Source organism: Gadus morhua, chromosome 6 (assembly GCF_902167405.1).
Source record: "Gadus morhua chromosome 6, gadMor3.0, whole genome shotgun sequence".
Taxonomy (NCBI): domain Eukaryota; kingdom Metazoa; phylum Chordata; class Actinopteri; order Gadiformes; family Gadidae; genus Gadus; species Gadus morhua.
In genome coordinates this window covers 14924604-14939353 of record NC_044053.1, presented here as the reverse complement: position 1 = coordinate 14939353, position 14750 = coordinate 14924604, and the positions used below count along the sequence as shown (strand labels likewise).

Genomic DNA, 14750 nt, shown 5'->3' with positions numbered 1-14750 from the left:
AGAGTGAATTAAATGTATGCTTACCATTGGTTTATTATATTGCTTACACACTTCACACGTCTTTTTTTATCTATTGGCTCTGGACGCCCAGAGCATCTTGTTGACGTGCGCTATGGCAACGACGCCCCGGGGACGTCACCCGCCTGGTTTTGTACACACTTTATGGTCCCGCACGGAGCAAGTTGGACCTAAAGGAGTCGTATTAGGAGAAACATCTTAAATGTATGATGTAGTTTAAACAGAAGGAGTTCGATACCAACGCCCAAAAATGTCGGATATATTATGCAGATGGCTTAACAACGAGCTCCGGTTGTCAAAAACAGTTGGTAAGAGTTTACTCGCCATCATCTAGCTTGTCGTTAGCACAATTCACATATTTGTATTAAAGTAGTTTGCTGCTCTCGCGTGAAGTTTGGCTTCAATGCAATACTAAATTATTACCTATATGACATGCACAGACGTACATGTCGTAGGCCTATAGGTTTTAAATAGGTGCCATGGTGGATCGGTGGTAAGCTGCGGTGATTATATCATTTTGTTTATAATATTTACAAGCAAACGAAAAAGCAACATAATATCTCTCTCGGTTATTCCCTGCCGCGTTCATAGAGCCAAATACATTTTCGAAGGACTTCTCCACCGGCTACCTTATTGGAGAAGTGCTCTTTAAATACCAGCTGCAAGATGATTTCAGTGCGTTCATAAAAAGCAAGTAAGTTGTTTCTTTTAATTGTCCCCTTACACTGCCAATGCTTACATTTATTTGGCTGTTAACTGTTAGATTTCCATCTCAGAGCTCTCCGATTTAGATAATTATTAAGATACGTTAAACTTTATTAATCAAAGATGAAAAAGGGTATGGATTTGGATAGTTCTGTAGCGTTACCCTTATATCCACTGTATCTTACTAGTGCAACATCATGTATGTTTTAAAAGCAATCAATAAAATAATGTCAACACTGTCATTTCAACTATTATTATTATTCCAAAAAATCTAGCATCTCCAGTTCCAAGGAGGGCAACTTCAGCCGCATCGAGCCCACCCTCCAGCTGCTTGGCGTCCCCTTTGACCAGAACACAGCCCAGGCTCTGATGCAGGAGAAGCAGGGAGCGGCTACCCGTCTGCTCTACCAGCTCTACGTCCTGCTGCAGCACAGGAAGATGAAGAGGACCCCCATGGACACCGTGCTGCCCACTGCTGGGGGCCCCCACCTGCACAAAAAAGAGAACGACGTCTTCTCAGATCATGTGAGGGAAGAATGGATGTGTGTGTGTGTGTGTGTGTGTGTGTGTGTGTGTGTGTGTGTGTGTGTGTGTGTGTGTGTGTGTGTGTGTAAGTGGGTGGGTGGGTGGGTGGGTGGGTGTGAGGGTGGGATGGGGGTGTGAGTGTTAGGGTGACCTGACGTCCCCGCTTTCCAGGGAGGGACAGTTCCTGTTTCTCGGGGACCAGCTGGAGCTGTCCAATCTGAACTCAAATTAAAATCTAAAAATAATATAATAATCGATTTTTAAATGGCAAAAGGTTATATTTTTCTCATGAATAAACAATTTGAGACAGTTGGCAATTAATCTGGTCTGAGGCTGCGATGCGACCACCCTTAACTCGGGGCCTATCTATCGACTTGATCCATAAACAGGTCTGACCATCAACCGTCAATACAATATACAAAGCTTCCCTATTCAAGTAGCCTACTTTGAATAGGGATATTGAATATTGTTTTTTCTTGATTTATAAAAGCTTAAAACAAATAGTAGTGAACCATGCAACATGTTCTTCCAATCTTTAATTACATTCCTACATTAACCATGATGAGAATAGGCAAAATGTGAATGTCACCTTTTTTAATTTCATAAATAATAACACAATAATAATAATATATGGTGTGTCGAACTACTGTGTTGTCCCTGTTTTCCTTTCAGAAATCTGGTCACCTCAGGGGTTGTGCATGTGTGTCTTTTATGTGTGTTTTGGTCTTTGTGTCATGGGTCTCTTGGCAACAGATTATAGCTTTGTAATCAAGTCAAGTGGAAAGACAAAAGTAGGGATTATTTTTCTATGGGTCAATGCTAAACAAACACATAACCAACTCATGCCACTACCTCTTGACATTGGTGTATTAGTATTATGTGTTCTGCAATATCGCAGTAATATTGCAATATTATAGTTATTTACTGTGTAGTCATGTTTAATGAATCACTCTAGTGAATTCTGATTCATTCAGGGGGCAAGGCACCGCTGACCCTGGCGTTTGAGCACCTTTTGGCTGGGAGCCAAAGATCATTACCATTGCACTTTATTTTGCCGAATGTAAAATTGTAAACAATATTATATGAATGTATTTATCTATTTATTTTGCTCTACTCCCAGCGTGTGGGGCCGGTGGGGAAGCGGGACGCAGAGGTAACGCTCCACAAGCTGTCCCAGCGCTACGAGGAGCAGGGTCGGCAGCTGAAGGAGAAGTCAGAGATGGCTGAGCTTCTCCAGGAGCAAAAGAAACTCCTGGACACGGAAGACATGAGACTAAAGGACATGGAAAAGGTCAACGGCAACACAATACATCATCGTACTACTTAGTGTTTTGATTTTGCAATGGGGAACTCAAAGCTGTTCCCACTGTTGTGGTTTTCCTCCCCGTGTTGATTCCCCACAGCTACGATCGTCGCGTCGAAGGCAGACTGAGCTGATGGCTCGTATCCAGGCTTCCATCGTCCACGTGCCAAAGCCTTCTGCTATCAAACTGGTGCAGAAGCAGCACCAGCAGCAGCAGCTACGCAGGGAACAGCAAAGACAGGTTAGCAGGCATTAAGTCTTCGCGTACAATGGCAGATCAGGGTGATGGTTAGACGTTTTTCAAACAAACCAAACATACTCAGGTCTTCAAGTAGGATATTTCAATCTTCTAGTTTATTAATTAAATACCTACAATTTGGTTTACATATGACACCAGGGAAGGATATGCCAATGCAATAAAAAAAGATGAAAAAAAAAAAGATGACGTATAATACCACAGGGTGAGTTTGATTAGCCGTTTCAAGCTGTTTTGAAGATCAGCCTCTTCTGACATCACAAGTGGGCGTGTCCATCTAGATGTATGACGGAAGATGAGAAAGGTTTGCTACAGTCGAATGGGTAGACTGATCTAGCCAGCATAAATCTAGGTGGACATGCCCACTTGTGATGTCAGAAGAGGCAGATTTCCAAAACGGCTTATAACGGCTAATCACACTCACACCTGGTGGTATAATTTGTCAGCTTTAACAAGACACGGTTCAGTGAAGTAACATCTTTTCTTTAATGTAGCAGGTCACAGCTGAAATCGCCCGCTTTGAAAAAAGCAGAAAGGCATTTCTAACTTCAGACTTCTCTTATTTCTCAAGGTAAGATAATGCGAAAACAAAATCGCAGTTTGACTTGACAAATAAAATAACATGTATCGTGATTGTTCAGACGATGAATCCTCTTTATATCTCTAGCGGCAAGACCCTCACAGGGAGCCGCAAGGCCATTGGTCAGAATGCCCCCGGGGAGGGCGGGCCCGAGCTTGTGCTGCAGTCCAACAGCCAGTATGTGCAGAAGATCAGACAGAGGCTGGCGGAGGACTCGGCCTCGTGCCAGCAGAGGGAGAAACGCCGCACCAGGTTCCTACAGGAGCAGCTCAAAGCCCAGGAGAATCAGCAGGTGATGTCCTATCAGGTCAAGTCATTTGTATAGCCCTTAATCACAAGCCCCTGTTTTGTATTGACCAAGAGAACACTGAAGAGTGATCCCTCCTTCCAGGGATGACTAGGAATGCAGGTACGGAATGGCAGGCATACTTTGGGTAGCATCCAGTAGATAAGTAAATGGTGGATTAGTAATGCATTAACTAAGAGAAGAATGTGCCTACGTCCGCTTCCAAAGGTTTCCCAATGTGTCTTAAATTATTGCCCTAGTCAAATGTCTTTGGTTTATTCAGAAAGTCTTTGGTTTATTCAGAAATAAGATCTGATCACTCTATTGTCTGTTCACCATTGAGTGTCCATTGCTGACAGTGTTGTGGTCAGGTGCATATTTATTCATGTATATTTTTTATGTGTGTGAGGTCTGATGGATGAAACTCTCCCATTCCCTGAAACTCTTATCACGTCGTTATGCAACGACCAATCCACCGATCCGCCGTCTCCTCCCTGCCTCCCGCCGTCAGGACGCGCAGCGGGACGAGCAGTTGGTGCGCCGGCTGACGCGACAGACGGAGCAGGAGCGGCGGCTGGTGGCGCAGCTCCTCCAGGTCCGCGCCCAGAAGGAGGTGCTGCGGGAGAACCGTCTCTTCCGGGAGCAGCAGTACCAGGAGCAGAGGGAGAGGGACTTCCTGGAGGCCCTGGAGAGGGAGGCGGTGAGATAGAAGAAGAAAAACAAGCGGGAGGCGCACAGCACTCTGCTTTTCTAGTAGTAGCCACAGCAGTTGCACCAGGGCCTAGTTAGTGTCCCAGTAGAGAAGGAGACCCTCTTCAGCAGTTATCGGGGGTTCTTGAAATCTTCAAGAACAGGGGAAGATGGACTCCAGTCAGAGACACTTTAGTCATCTGGACCGAGAGAGGCAGTGGCCAGGGGAACGAGTTTGAGGGGATGAGATAGAGGGCTAGTATGCTATATGAGTTGAACATAGAAGGATGGGTGATAAGGTGAATAGAATCCCAACGTTTTGCAGAATCCAGAGAGGGCAGAGAGGTAGAGAAAAGGTAGGAAGCTGTAGTAGCATCACTATCCTGAGGCTAAAAGATGAAGATGAAATTGTATATGTCGCTACATGTTGTAGAACCGTTGTATTCTCTATTGTCTGTGTTTAGCAACGCAATCAATACATTACATATAGACAGTACCTTATGTATTGATGTGTTAATCTGTAATTATTAAACACTTACTTACCATGCACGCAGAGATTGTATTGTTTGGTAGGGAAAATGGGTATTGCTGATGTTCTCAAGTTAATATAGTATTAATATTTAATAGACATGATGATGTGGTATTATTGAAGTAATGTTGGGGGAAGTATGAGATGAATATTGGTCCCAGTGCACCAGAAAACTCAAAACTTTCAAATCTAGACACACAAGTACGTCTTATCGTAGATTCTGCCTTTTTCATTGCGTTTCCCAGAAACACTGAAGAAAAACACTTTGACCCACTCGGCATTGTGGTAACATGAAATACGAGAAACAATTATAACACTGTATAAAGAAAAAACTTTGTAGTGTGGGAACATCAAAGCTGCGGTGGTTGTCCCATTCATTGTGAGGCCTCGTATATATAGACTTTGGCTCAGCAGGCCCAACTGGACGAAGCTGATGAGGTCAGCAGGCAGATGGAGCTACATAACAGGATGGCAGCTGAGCGAGCCCAGCACAGGCACAAGAAACACTCTAATCTCTGCTGGGAAGTCCTGGATCAGATAGAGGATTTGGCTACCAAGGTTGGCGAATACCGTCTACTTACCGGGAAGTACGTCACACACAATCTCTTATTTGTGTTTCTGTAACTGTCACCCACAAATTCTTAAAGATTAATTTGGTCTATCTTTCTTTCTCTATATCTTTCTGTATTGACAGTATCGGAAGCATTTGAATAAAATATCATGACTTCTCCACTTCAAATGATACAAAGAATGTAAACTGTAAACTGATTTAAATCATTGGTATCGTAATTGTACTTGTGTGAAATAAAAATAGGAGAGCTCTAAATTCTGTCTCCTTCTTCTCCTGTCTAAGTGGTTCAACTCTGTTGGACACAAGCGATGAACTTGTATTATTACAAACTCAATTGCAAATACATACAAATGGGATTAACTGGTCAGTTTGTGCATATTAAAACAGCACCAGTCGTTTATTAAACCCACATTAAGACTTAATCTAGATTAAGACTCAGTAGCAGAAACTTTATGCTCCGTTTTTTATACAATACAAAAAACTTTTTGGATCCTTTCACAAACAGAAATGGGTTCTTGATTCACAAATAACATTTTATAAAATAGTTGAACTCTTGGGTTTCTGAGAAATACGGTTGTCAGTGGCGAGAAAACCTCCCATTACCGATATTTGGTATTAATAGCTTTAAAAAACAAGTGCCAAAGTATACCCTTTTCAAGTGCTAAAGTGCAGCTGTTGAATGAGCGATTAAATCCAAAATATTTAATATATTGTTTCCCCCCCTGCTCACACTGCCATCAGGCTGATCCCGGTCAAGATGATGAGGGAGTGGAAGGAGCTGCTGTTGCTTGGATTGCCCCTGTATGACCCTGTGCCAGGAGACTCAGATCCTGGCCCCCTTTCTGCCCCGCTAGACCCCGTAGAGCGGCAGAAAGAGGAGCTCCTCAACAACCAAGACTACCAGGAGTACACAGTGAGTGAGAGGTGGCATCCGCCGTGCATTGGTTCCTTTGATATGAGCAATCGGATTCGCATTTCTGGAGACTAAAGACACAGAAAGCTATAAAACTTGCGTGGAGGGATTCGCTACGTCTGTCTCCAAAACTGCCGGTACAAACTAATTGCATTTCTGCAATGTTCCCTTGTCGTATCAATGGTTCCCTGACCCTCTCCAACTTCTCTGCTTCGTGTGCTAGAACATGGAGGGTGAGTGGGCGTGGCCGGAGGAGGCAGGGGAGGCTAAGCGCCATCTAGGCAGCAACAACATCCTGGACCATGTAGTCCTGAGGCTGAAGAACATGGTCAATGAGCCCCGTCCTGCCACGCCTCCCCCCCTCTTCCCTCAGTTCACGCTCAAGGCCTGCGTCCTGGGCCAGCCCTGCTCAGGGAAGACCACCTGCCTGGCTCAGCTGGCCCAAGGTACATCCATCCATCCTTTTATCCGCCTGCCTTCTTGCCTGCATGTATGTGTGTGTGTGTTGGGGGGGGGGGGGGGAGTATATATGTGTGTGTGCGTGTGTGTGTATACAGAAAACTCATTTATAGTATCTATGGTCATGCAATATGTAAATGTGTGTGTGTGTGTGTGTGTGTGTGTGTGTGTGTGTGTGTGTGTGTGTGTGTGTGTGTGTGTGTGTGTGTGTGTGTGTGTGTGTGTGTGTGTGTGTGTGTGTGTGTGTGCGCGTGGGTGTATGCAGAAAACAAGTGTTCAGTATCTATGTTCTTGCGATATGTAAATGTGTGTCTGTGTGTCCACAGCACATGGTATCCATATCATATCACCTGACACACTCATCCAAGAGGCCCTGGCTGCCTACCAGAGTGGAGAAAAGGTTAGTGTATAGTTAGTAGAAGGTTTTGCATAGCAAGTGATATATTTGTACATACATTTGTATATTTGTGTTGCCCACGTGTGATTGATAAAGCACCTTTTGTGTAAAGAAGAGGTAACAGTTCATCAGTGGTAACTTGTGTCCAGGTTTCTGATGGCGGGGAGATTCCTACTGTTAGAGACGGTGAGGATGAGGTTCCTGAGGGAGAGGGCCGGTCCTTCACATCCCTAGAAACCAAGGAATCGAATTCTCTTTCAGCACTCGACCAACAGCAAGAAATTTCCAAGAGGGAGGTGAGTTCAGTGTGTCTACTACACAAATGTGCTAATGCATCATATGGATGTATTAGCTTAATGCAGGGGTTCTCAAAGTTTGGACAGCTGAGGGCCAATATAGGAACCCAAAATTTGACTGAGGGCCGCCAAAGGAAAAAAAATCAGGCGGGAAACGCCGTCAGCATCCCAGTGGTGAAAAAAAACATTGCACCGTGGACCTCTGGGAGTGAGGTCCAGTGAGGTCACTGTTTAAATTAATATTGATATAATATTTTTTTTACGTTCCTGGCGGCCCGCCAGGAATGTATCTGCGGGCCGCCATTGGCCCGTTGGCCGCACTTTGAGAACCAATGGCTTAATGGTATAATGTACGATGTAATACAATATAACATCGTACTGTATCTGATCCATGCCAGCCGTCAGAGAGGGCACAGCGTGGAGCGGTCATAGACCAGGTGCTGAGGACAGGGAAAGCAATCCCTGATGAGCTGCTGGTGAACATCATAGTGGAGACGATCAGGTACTCGTAGATGACTCATGGACTCATAGAACTGACACATGTGCATTTTGATGATCAGTCGGTAAAACCCTGTTGTAATGCATCATGGTGCGTGTTAACGCATAAATGTCCATGACACCAGGGCTTCCCTGCTTTTACATTGTTAGCCCCTAAGCACGCCCCTTTGCAGGTCGCTCTCATCCCAGTTTATCTTCTGTCCTCCTTGTGTTCTGTGTGTTCCCTTAAGGCTGGTCCCAGACACTTCCGGGTGGGTCCTGGATGGCTTCCCGGTGAATGTGGCTCAGGCCCGGATGCTGGAACTGGCCCTGGGGGGGAGTACCTCGGTGCCCATTGAAAAGAAACCTCCTCGCCGGGGCTCAAACAAACAAAAGGCCCCCCAGGCGCTCGAGCCAATCGCAGCCAAAAAGCTTCCCGTGCTGGACCTGGTTCTGCTGCTGGACACACCCGAAAGCGTCCTCCTCAATCGGGCTGTCCGTCAAAGCCGTAGGTCATGCTATAGTGTGTGTGTGTGTGTGTGTGTGTGTGTGTCTGTCTGTCTGTCTGTCTGTCTGTCTGTCTGTCTGTGTGTGTGTGTGTGTGTGTGTGTGTGTGTGTGTGTGTGTGTGTGTGTGTGTGTGTGTGTGTGTGTGTGTGTGTGTGTGTGTGAGTGTGTGTGTGTGTGTGACCCACTTGACCCACTTGATATTGATATGATTGATGTGTTCTTCTTCATGTATATCAGGAGGAAGAGGGGAGAGGGTTTTGCGCAGTGCAGAGGTGAATGCCCCGTCTCCTACGGTGAGATCTGCATCCCTGACAATCAAAGAGGAACATGTAGAGAGCAGAAGCCTTGGAGCTGCTCCCACTGCCCCCCCGGATGGTCACCCTGACCCTGGTGGGACAGCCCCTTCTCTGGATGGATGCACAGACAGGGGTCTGGGGGGCCGACAAATACAACATGGGTGAGAGACTGGTGGAAAAATACCAGCACTTAAATGTGGGCCGTGTACACAAGCTGGAATGGTAAAGGTTTCTGCTCCAAGCTCAACTTTTCCCTCTCATCTCATCTCTCCTCGCCTCCTCCCTCTTCACCTGCAGCATTGCTTCCTTCCAGGACAATTGGTCCAAACTAGAGAAGTGGTACAGTGGAAATCAAGGCATCCTTGTCCGTTTGGATGCAAATGTCAGCGAGGAGGAACTCTTCAGCAGTTTGGAGTCTGTATTGCTACAGGCAGTGATGAACAAACCAAAAGGTAACGCATTGTCTTACATATGCCTTATGGCAAATAGAAGCCATGAATTGGTTTGATATTAGTCTTAAAGTGAGACTTTAGATTAATATATGGATGGCAGATGAGCGTTTGTTTCAACCAATCAGGTTGCTTGAGAGTGGGATCTCTTGGCGTGTAATTGGCAAACACAAACTCGGCCAGCACTAATAAACTGTAAAAAAGTGAAAAACGTGTAGACTGGCCGCTGTACAAATAATCAGAAAGCTGCATTGACTTGTGCGATTGAGTTTCCTCCAGTAGAACACATAACAAATGTGAGATGATTGTGAGAAGATTTGATCGGTGAAAGTCTTAACAGTAACCATTCTCATGTCTTATATACTTCATTCCTCTTGGCACCCCCTCTTTTGTGGAGCTAGTGCTTGACATGGGTGAAACTCCAGGGTCCAACCCCCCAGGGACAGCCCCACATCAGGACCCCAAACTGGAGCGCCCGGGGTCCGCCTGCATTATCAGACCTAGGTCCAGCGCAAAGTCTCCAAGAGGTGGGGCAGCCACTGGACCACATGTGTGTGCGAGCATTCCAGTTGCGCAGTACATAATTAATTGTATAAATAACTCCAGAGGTCGTCTGGTTTATGTGGATGTGTATGTGTACAAATAATGGATTTCTCTCATATTGTCGTTTTTGATTGAAAATGTCCCTGTTCAATGAAAAAATGATCTATTAATCTATTAAATAAATGTTAATTGAAGATTAATTTAAAGTTATAAACCACAGTTAAGATAGAAATACATAGTTAGCAATTCCACAGACAGTACCCAGTATCATTATACAATGGAATGGATTGTAAACGGATGGCAAAAAATCCACCTAAAATATATATTTGTATAGACATTCATAATAGTAGAGATGTAGCGGTAAAAAAATGAATTGAATTCACATAGTGTCCTTACCTTTGTCTCCTTCTGACCGATCCACAGGGCGGACCAGAGCGGCCTCCCTGTGCGGAGCGGACAGAGAGCTAGGCAGCGCGCTGGACGGCGACCCCCCTCGCCCAGGCTCGGCCCGCTGGATCTACGTCGACGAAGCCCTGCCTCTGGTAGGACCCCTGATAGGCCGCGATGGCAGATGCTCAATTCAGAGGGCAACAGGCAAGGGCTAGACAAACCCACATAGGCAGGCAGGAAGGCTCGTAGGTTATGTGGGTTACAGGTATTTAAATGCTTGGAACCATCGAGGGAAAAACACATGATGGAAAAGCAGGTAAACTGAGGGAAACATTACGACGATAGACGCAGAAAGATTGATGGGGGAATCGGAGGCCACTATCGGAGGCCACGAAAATATACTATTGGAAGATTTATTACTGGAAGATGTACTATAAGAAGATATATTACTAGAACATTTACTACTGAAAGATGTATTCCGTAACATCCACTGTTAAAATATATATTACTAGAACATTTAATAAAGGAAGATTTATTACTTGAGATGTACGATAAGAAGATATATTACGAGAACATAATGCTTGAAGATATATTCCTGGACATCTACTATCATAATTGATATTACCAAAACATTTAATACTGGAAGATATATTAATGGAAGATGTGCTATAGGAAGACTTGAACATTTACTACTCAAAGATATACTACTGGAAGATGAACTATATTAATACATATAAGATTAGAGTATATATATTAAATTACTGAAGGCACTCATGCTCTGGAGTGCATCAATTGAAGATGTGCCATTGAAGCGTTAGGAGTCAGCTAAGCCATTGCATCCTGCACCCTGAACCTCTTCAGCTCATCTTCCCTCACAGCCATTAAATCAACTGCCTCACAAACATATGCTCATGTATGTGCATCCAAATTCTCTCCATCTTCTCATGTCATTACTCCTAACCCGGCCGTGTCCTCACACTTCTTCCTCCCTGTGACGCCTTTCTGTCTCTCTCTCTTCCCCCCCCCTCCCGTGTCTCCTCTCGGTCTCTCCCTAACCCCAGGAGGTCCCAGGGGCCCTGCTCTCCTACTGGGAGACCATTAGTGAGTCATACGCGAGGAACATCAAAGCCGTGATGCAGAACCTCCGCATCGAACGAAACATCATCATCCGTCACCTGTTCAACATCAGGTGCTTGTTTTTGTTTGTGTGGATGTCTGTCTAGGAGTAGCCGCGCTGCTCCTATATGCAACGGGCAGGACTCCGGTGAAACTTTTTGATTGCCTGTGAAATACACATTAGCGCCGAAGCTAATGAGAATGGAATGACTGAATGGCCTTCCTCACAATAATAAAAATGCACAAATGCAATTGTCTTTATTTTTAAGCAGCAGACCAAATAATTACCTTGCCTGAAATTAAGACAGTTATACAATCAAATTTATGACCATTATCCATAGATCCCTTTTTGCTATGCCCTAATGCCAACCTAGTTGATGCCCTGAACTGAGGTGTGTTTATGATGTAGAATTAAAACATTACTAATAACAACACGGAGTAGGATTTGTGTTGATATATTCTCTCCACTGGTTTTGGTCTGTAGAGAGGAGTACAAGCACTACCTGAGTCGGCCGGAGCTGAACCAGGAGTTTGTGAGCCAGTGGCAGCAGGACTTCAACAGCAGCATCCCTGAAGACATGAGAGCTGACACAGAAACCAAGACAGAGCTGCACCAGAGGCTGGACGTAAGTAGCCACAGTAGAATACAGTCCAGTAGAGGACGAAAGTAGCCACAGTAGAATACAGTCCAGTATGGGACGAAAGTAGCCACAGTAGAATACAGTCCAGTAGAGGACGTAAGTAGCCACAGTAGAATACAGTCCAGTAGAGGACGAAAGTAGCCACAGTAGAATACAGTCCAGTAGAGGACGAAAGTAGCCACAGTAGAATACAGTCCAGGAGAGGAAGTAAGCAGGTAGAGAATACTATTTTTGTGGGATTTAATACATTTTAGGACATTTTATCAACTATGTGAATCCACTACAGCACCCTCTGCAGGACGGTACCATTAATATGTTTCCAATAAGACCTTTTTTCTGGAGTACATATTTTTGTTTACCTGAAGATACAAGTATGTCGGAAGCGAATAACGCTCTTTGTTTTGCCCACCCCTATAACCTTGTGCAGGACCTGCGAGAGCGTCTGTGGGACATGAGTGACAAGCGGAGAGAGGAGGACAGCCAGGAGAAGAACAGTCTAGTAGAGAACGGCTGGCTGGAGGACCACAAGGCTTTCCTCATTAATCACTTCGCTACACTCATCCAGGTCTCTCTAATGACGAAATTCATCATATCTCATTCACAACAACAAGTAGTGTCTTTTTATTATAAAGTGCAAAGTATAACACAGGTTCATTCTGGACAATGAAATTGTTACGACAAGGCCATATATATTTCTAGATATTTATATAGATATTTATACATCGTATGTCATAACAATTTAATTCCAGTTTCACCAAGCTGCCTTGGAATACCTGTATATTCTTTGAAATGTTCTCTATCTTGTATCCTCCACCATTTCTGCAATGTTTTCTTCACTGGTGGCGTCGTCACACAGGTGGAGTTGGACCGCTTCCAGGACACACTGAGCGTTCTGCGGGACTACTACCTGGGCATGTGCAGACAGGGGACTCCGCCGTTCCCGCCGACTCACTTCACCTGTCTCCCCCTGGTGGCCGCCTCAGACTACCGGGACACAGCCCCCGTGCAGGGAGACAGGCAAGCACCCCCTCAGCGCCTGTGTGACCAGGCTGCACCGGGGACCCGCCAAGACCCCTGCTCCATGGGGAGGATGAGGGGATAAATAGACACGGGGCACCTTGAGTGCTCCTGTACATCATGCCTGTAATTGTGTTATAGTAATTTAACGTTTGTTTGCAAATCAAGCTTTCCCAGGATCTCTTTTATTTATAAAATATATTGTAAAAGTAGTACTGGATGCACTTCTTTTATTTAGTTCAAATTATGTTTAAAAATGAGTGCTACAATTTATAACACCATATAAATGCAATGATGAACATATTCTGTGTGATCAGAACAGGTCTGCATCCGCACAACCTCCCTGATGTGTCTTATAAACACAAGCAGTACCCTGTGTAGTTCCACATGATGAAAACATGTGTATTGTATATTGTGACGCCATATTCTCTCTATTCAGAACTGACCATGCAGCTCAGGGAGCCAGTGAAACAGAGGAGGATACTGTGTTGCAGTGGAAAACACAAGTGTAAGGACACTTTGCCACATACAACAGCGGTTTTAGCAGCTATAATTGTCCCATGACATTGGATTCTAGTCACTGGCTGCCAGTGAGTGCGGCCTCTCTGTCTGTTACTGATCCCAGACCCTCATGTCTCTGCCAGTATTCCCCTCCTTGACAGAAGTGCTGTTGCTCCAGAGCCAAGTGTTGATGGGGACCTGCAAAAGGGAGCGCGTGACAAGGTGAGGCCGCCTTACTTTGGGGTCTGGTGGATCACTGTTTCGTCCAGATTATTTTATTAAAAAATCATGATGATATACAGATTTGATCAATTTTACTAATGCTAATTATCTAACTCTAAATTAGACTGTTATTTTGACAAGACTAGATTTCATGAGTCGGTTCCAAATGCATGGATAGAATTAAGCAAAAGAATACACTTTAAATGAGACAGGAACACACAAAAAGCAGGCAGAAATAAGTAGGCTTATAAAACAGCCAAATCTATACATTGAGTGACCCGACAATGGTACAAACTGAAGACACAGAACATGCTGACTTGATACAGAGACACAGATGAGTGCAATAGAGTTATTGACATAGGTAACATGACAGAAAATGCAGGACCAAAACTAAACTACACAATATTAAGGTTGTGGGCAAACAGAATGCATGACTATGCGTTGGACAGTCAGAAACATGCCACGGTGTAGTTACAGACACTAAAGCCTCTCTCCCTCCACTCTTTCTCTCCTTTAGAACTCACATGGAAAACATATCTCTGATGTCTATAAACAGGCACTCGATGCTATCAAGAACCTGGTAATTTCTGTGTGTGCGTGTGTGTGTTTGTGTGTGTGTGTGTGTGTTTGCGTTTGGTGTGTGTGTGTGTGTGCGTTTGGTGCGTGTGAGTGTATGTGATTTTGTTGTGTGTGCGTCATGTAGGCATGACGTTTGAATGTGTGCATGCCTGAATGTGAGCTTATCTGGGGCAGTCCACGTGTGCGGCTGTTTTGGCCTCCACATCACTGTGTGTTATGCTCCAGTGTGAGCAGGCGTCCGGGGAGCTCCAGCAGAAGAAGGTGGAGGTGGTCAAGGAGGGGCAGGAGGAGGAGAGGAACAAGGTATCCCAGGCCCCCGCCAAAGGCATAGCCAAGGATAAGGGGAAGAAGACATCGGCCAAGAAGAAAGGTTAGTTTTTCTCCAGCGAGGGAGAAGGGAAGGTCTCTCTCTCTCTCTCTCTCTCTCTCTCTCTCTCTCTCTCTCTCTCTCTCTCTCTCTCTCTCTCTCTCTCTCACCATCA

At 44.9% G+C, this 14750-nt stretch overlaps 1 protein-coding gene across 1 annotated transcript in view; it reads left to right on the top strand.

Annotated features, from left to right (window-relative positions):
- The first annotated feature begins 113 nt into the window (after window positions 1-113).
- Window positions 114-14750, top strand: part of spef2 (sperm flagellar 2) — a 20263-nt gene continuing 5626 nt past the window's right edge. Inside the window, exons 1-27 of the mRNA XM_030359322.1 lie at window positions 114-326; window positions 610-712; window positions 999-1248; window positions 2369-2539; window positions 2652-2792; window positions 3302-3378; window positions 3475-3679; window positions 4185-4373; window positions 5292-5479; window positions 6205-6376; window positions 6600-6822; window positions 7162-7235; window positions 7382-7528; window positions 7927-8030; window positions 8257-8513; window positions 8752-8971; window positions 9108-9262; window positions 9661-9786; window positions 10226-10344; window positions 11254-11381; window positions 11793-11934; window positions 12377-12514; window positions 12806-12966; window positions 13406-13474; window positions 13611-13689; window positions 14207-14269; window positions 14494-14638. Coding sequence (XP_030215182.1) covers window positions 269-326; window positions 610-712; window positions 999-1248; window positions 2369-2539; window positions 2652-2792; window positions 3302-3378; window positions 3475-3679; window positions 4185-4373; window positions 5292-5479; window positions 6205-6376; window positions 6600-6822; window positions 7162-7235; window positions 7382-7528; window positions 7927-8030; window positions 8257-8513; window positions 8752-8971; window positions 9108-9262; window positions 9661-9786; window positions 10226-10344; window positions 11254-11381; window positions 11793-11934; window positions 12377-12514; window positions 12806-12966; window positions 13406-13474; window positions 13611-13689; window positions 14207-14269; window positions 14494-14638 — 3904 coding nt within the window. The 5' untranslated portion in view covers window positions 114-268. The remainder of the gene's footprint in view (window positions 327-609; window positions 713-998; window positions 1249-2368; window positions 2540-2651; window positions 2793-3301; window positions 3379-3474; window positions 3680-4184; window positions 4374-5291; window positions 5480-6204; window positions 6377-6599; window positions 6823-7161; window positions 7236-7381; window positions 7529-7926; window positions 8031-8256; window positions 8514-8751; window positions 8972-9107; window positions 9263-9660; window positions 9787-10225; window positions 10345-11253; window positions 11382-11792; window positions 11935-12376; window positions 12515-12805; window positions 12967-13405; window positions 13475-13610; window positions 13690-14206; window positions 14270-14493; window positions 14639-14750) is intronic.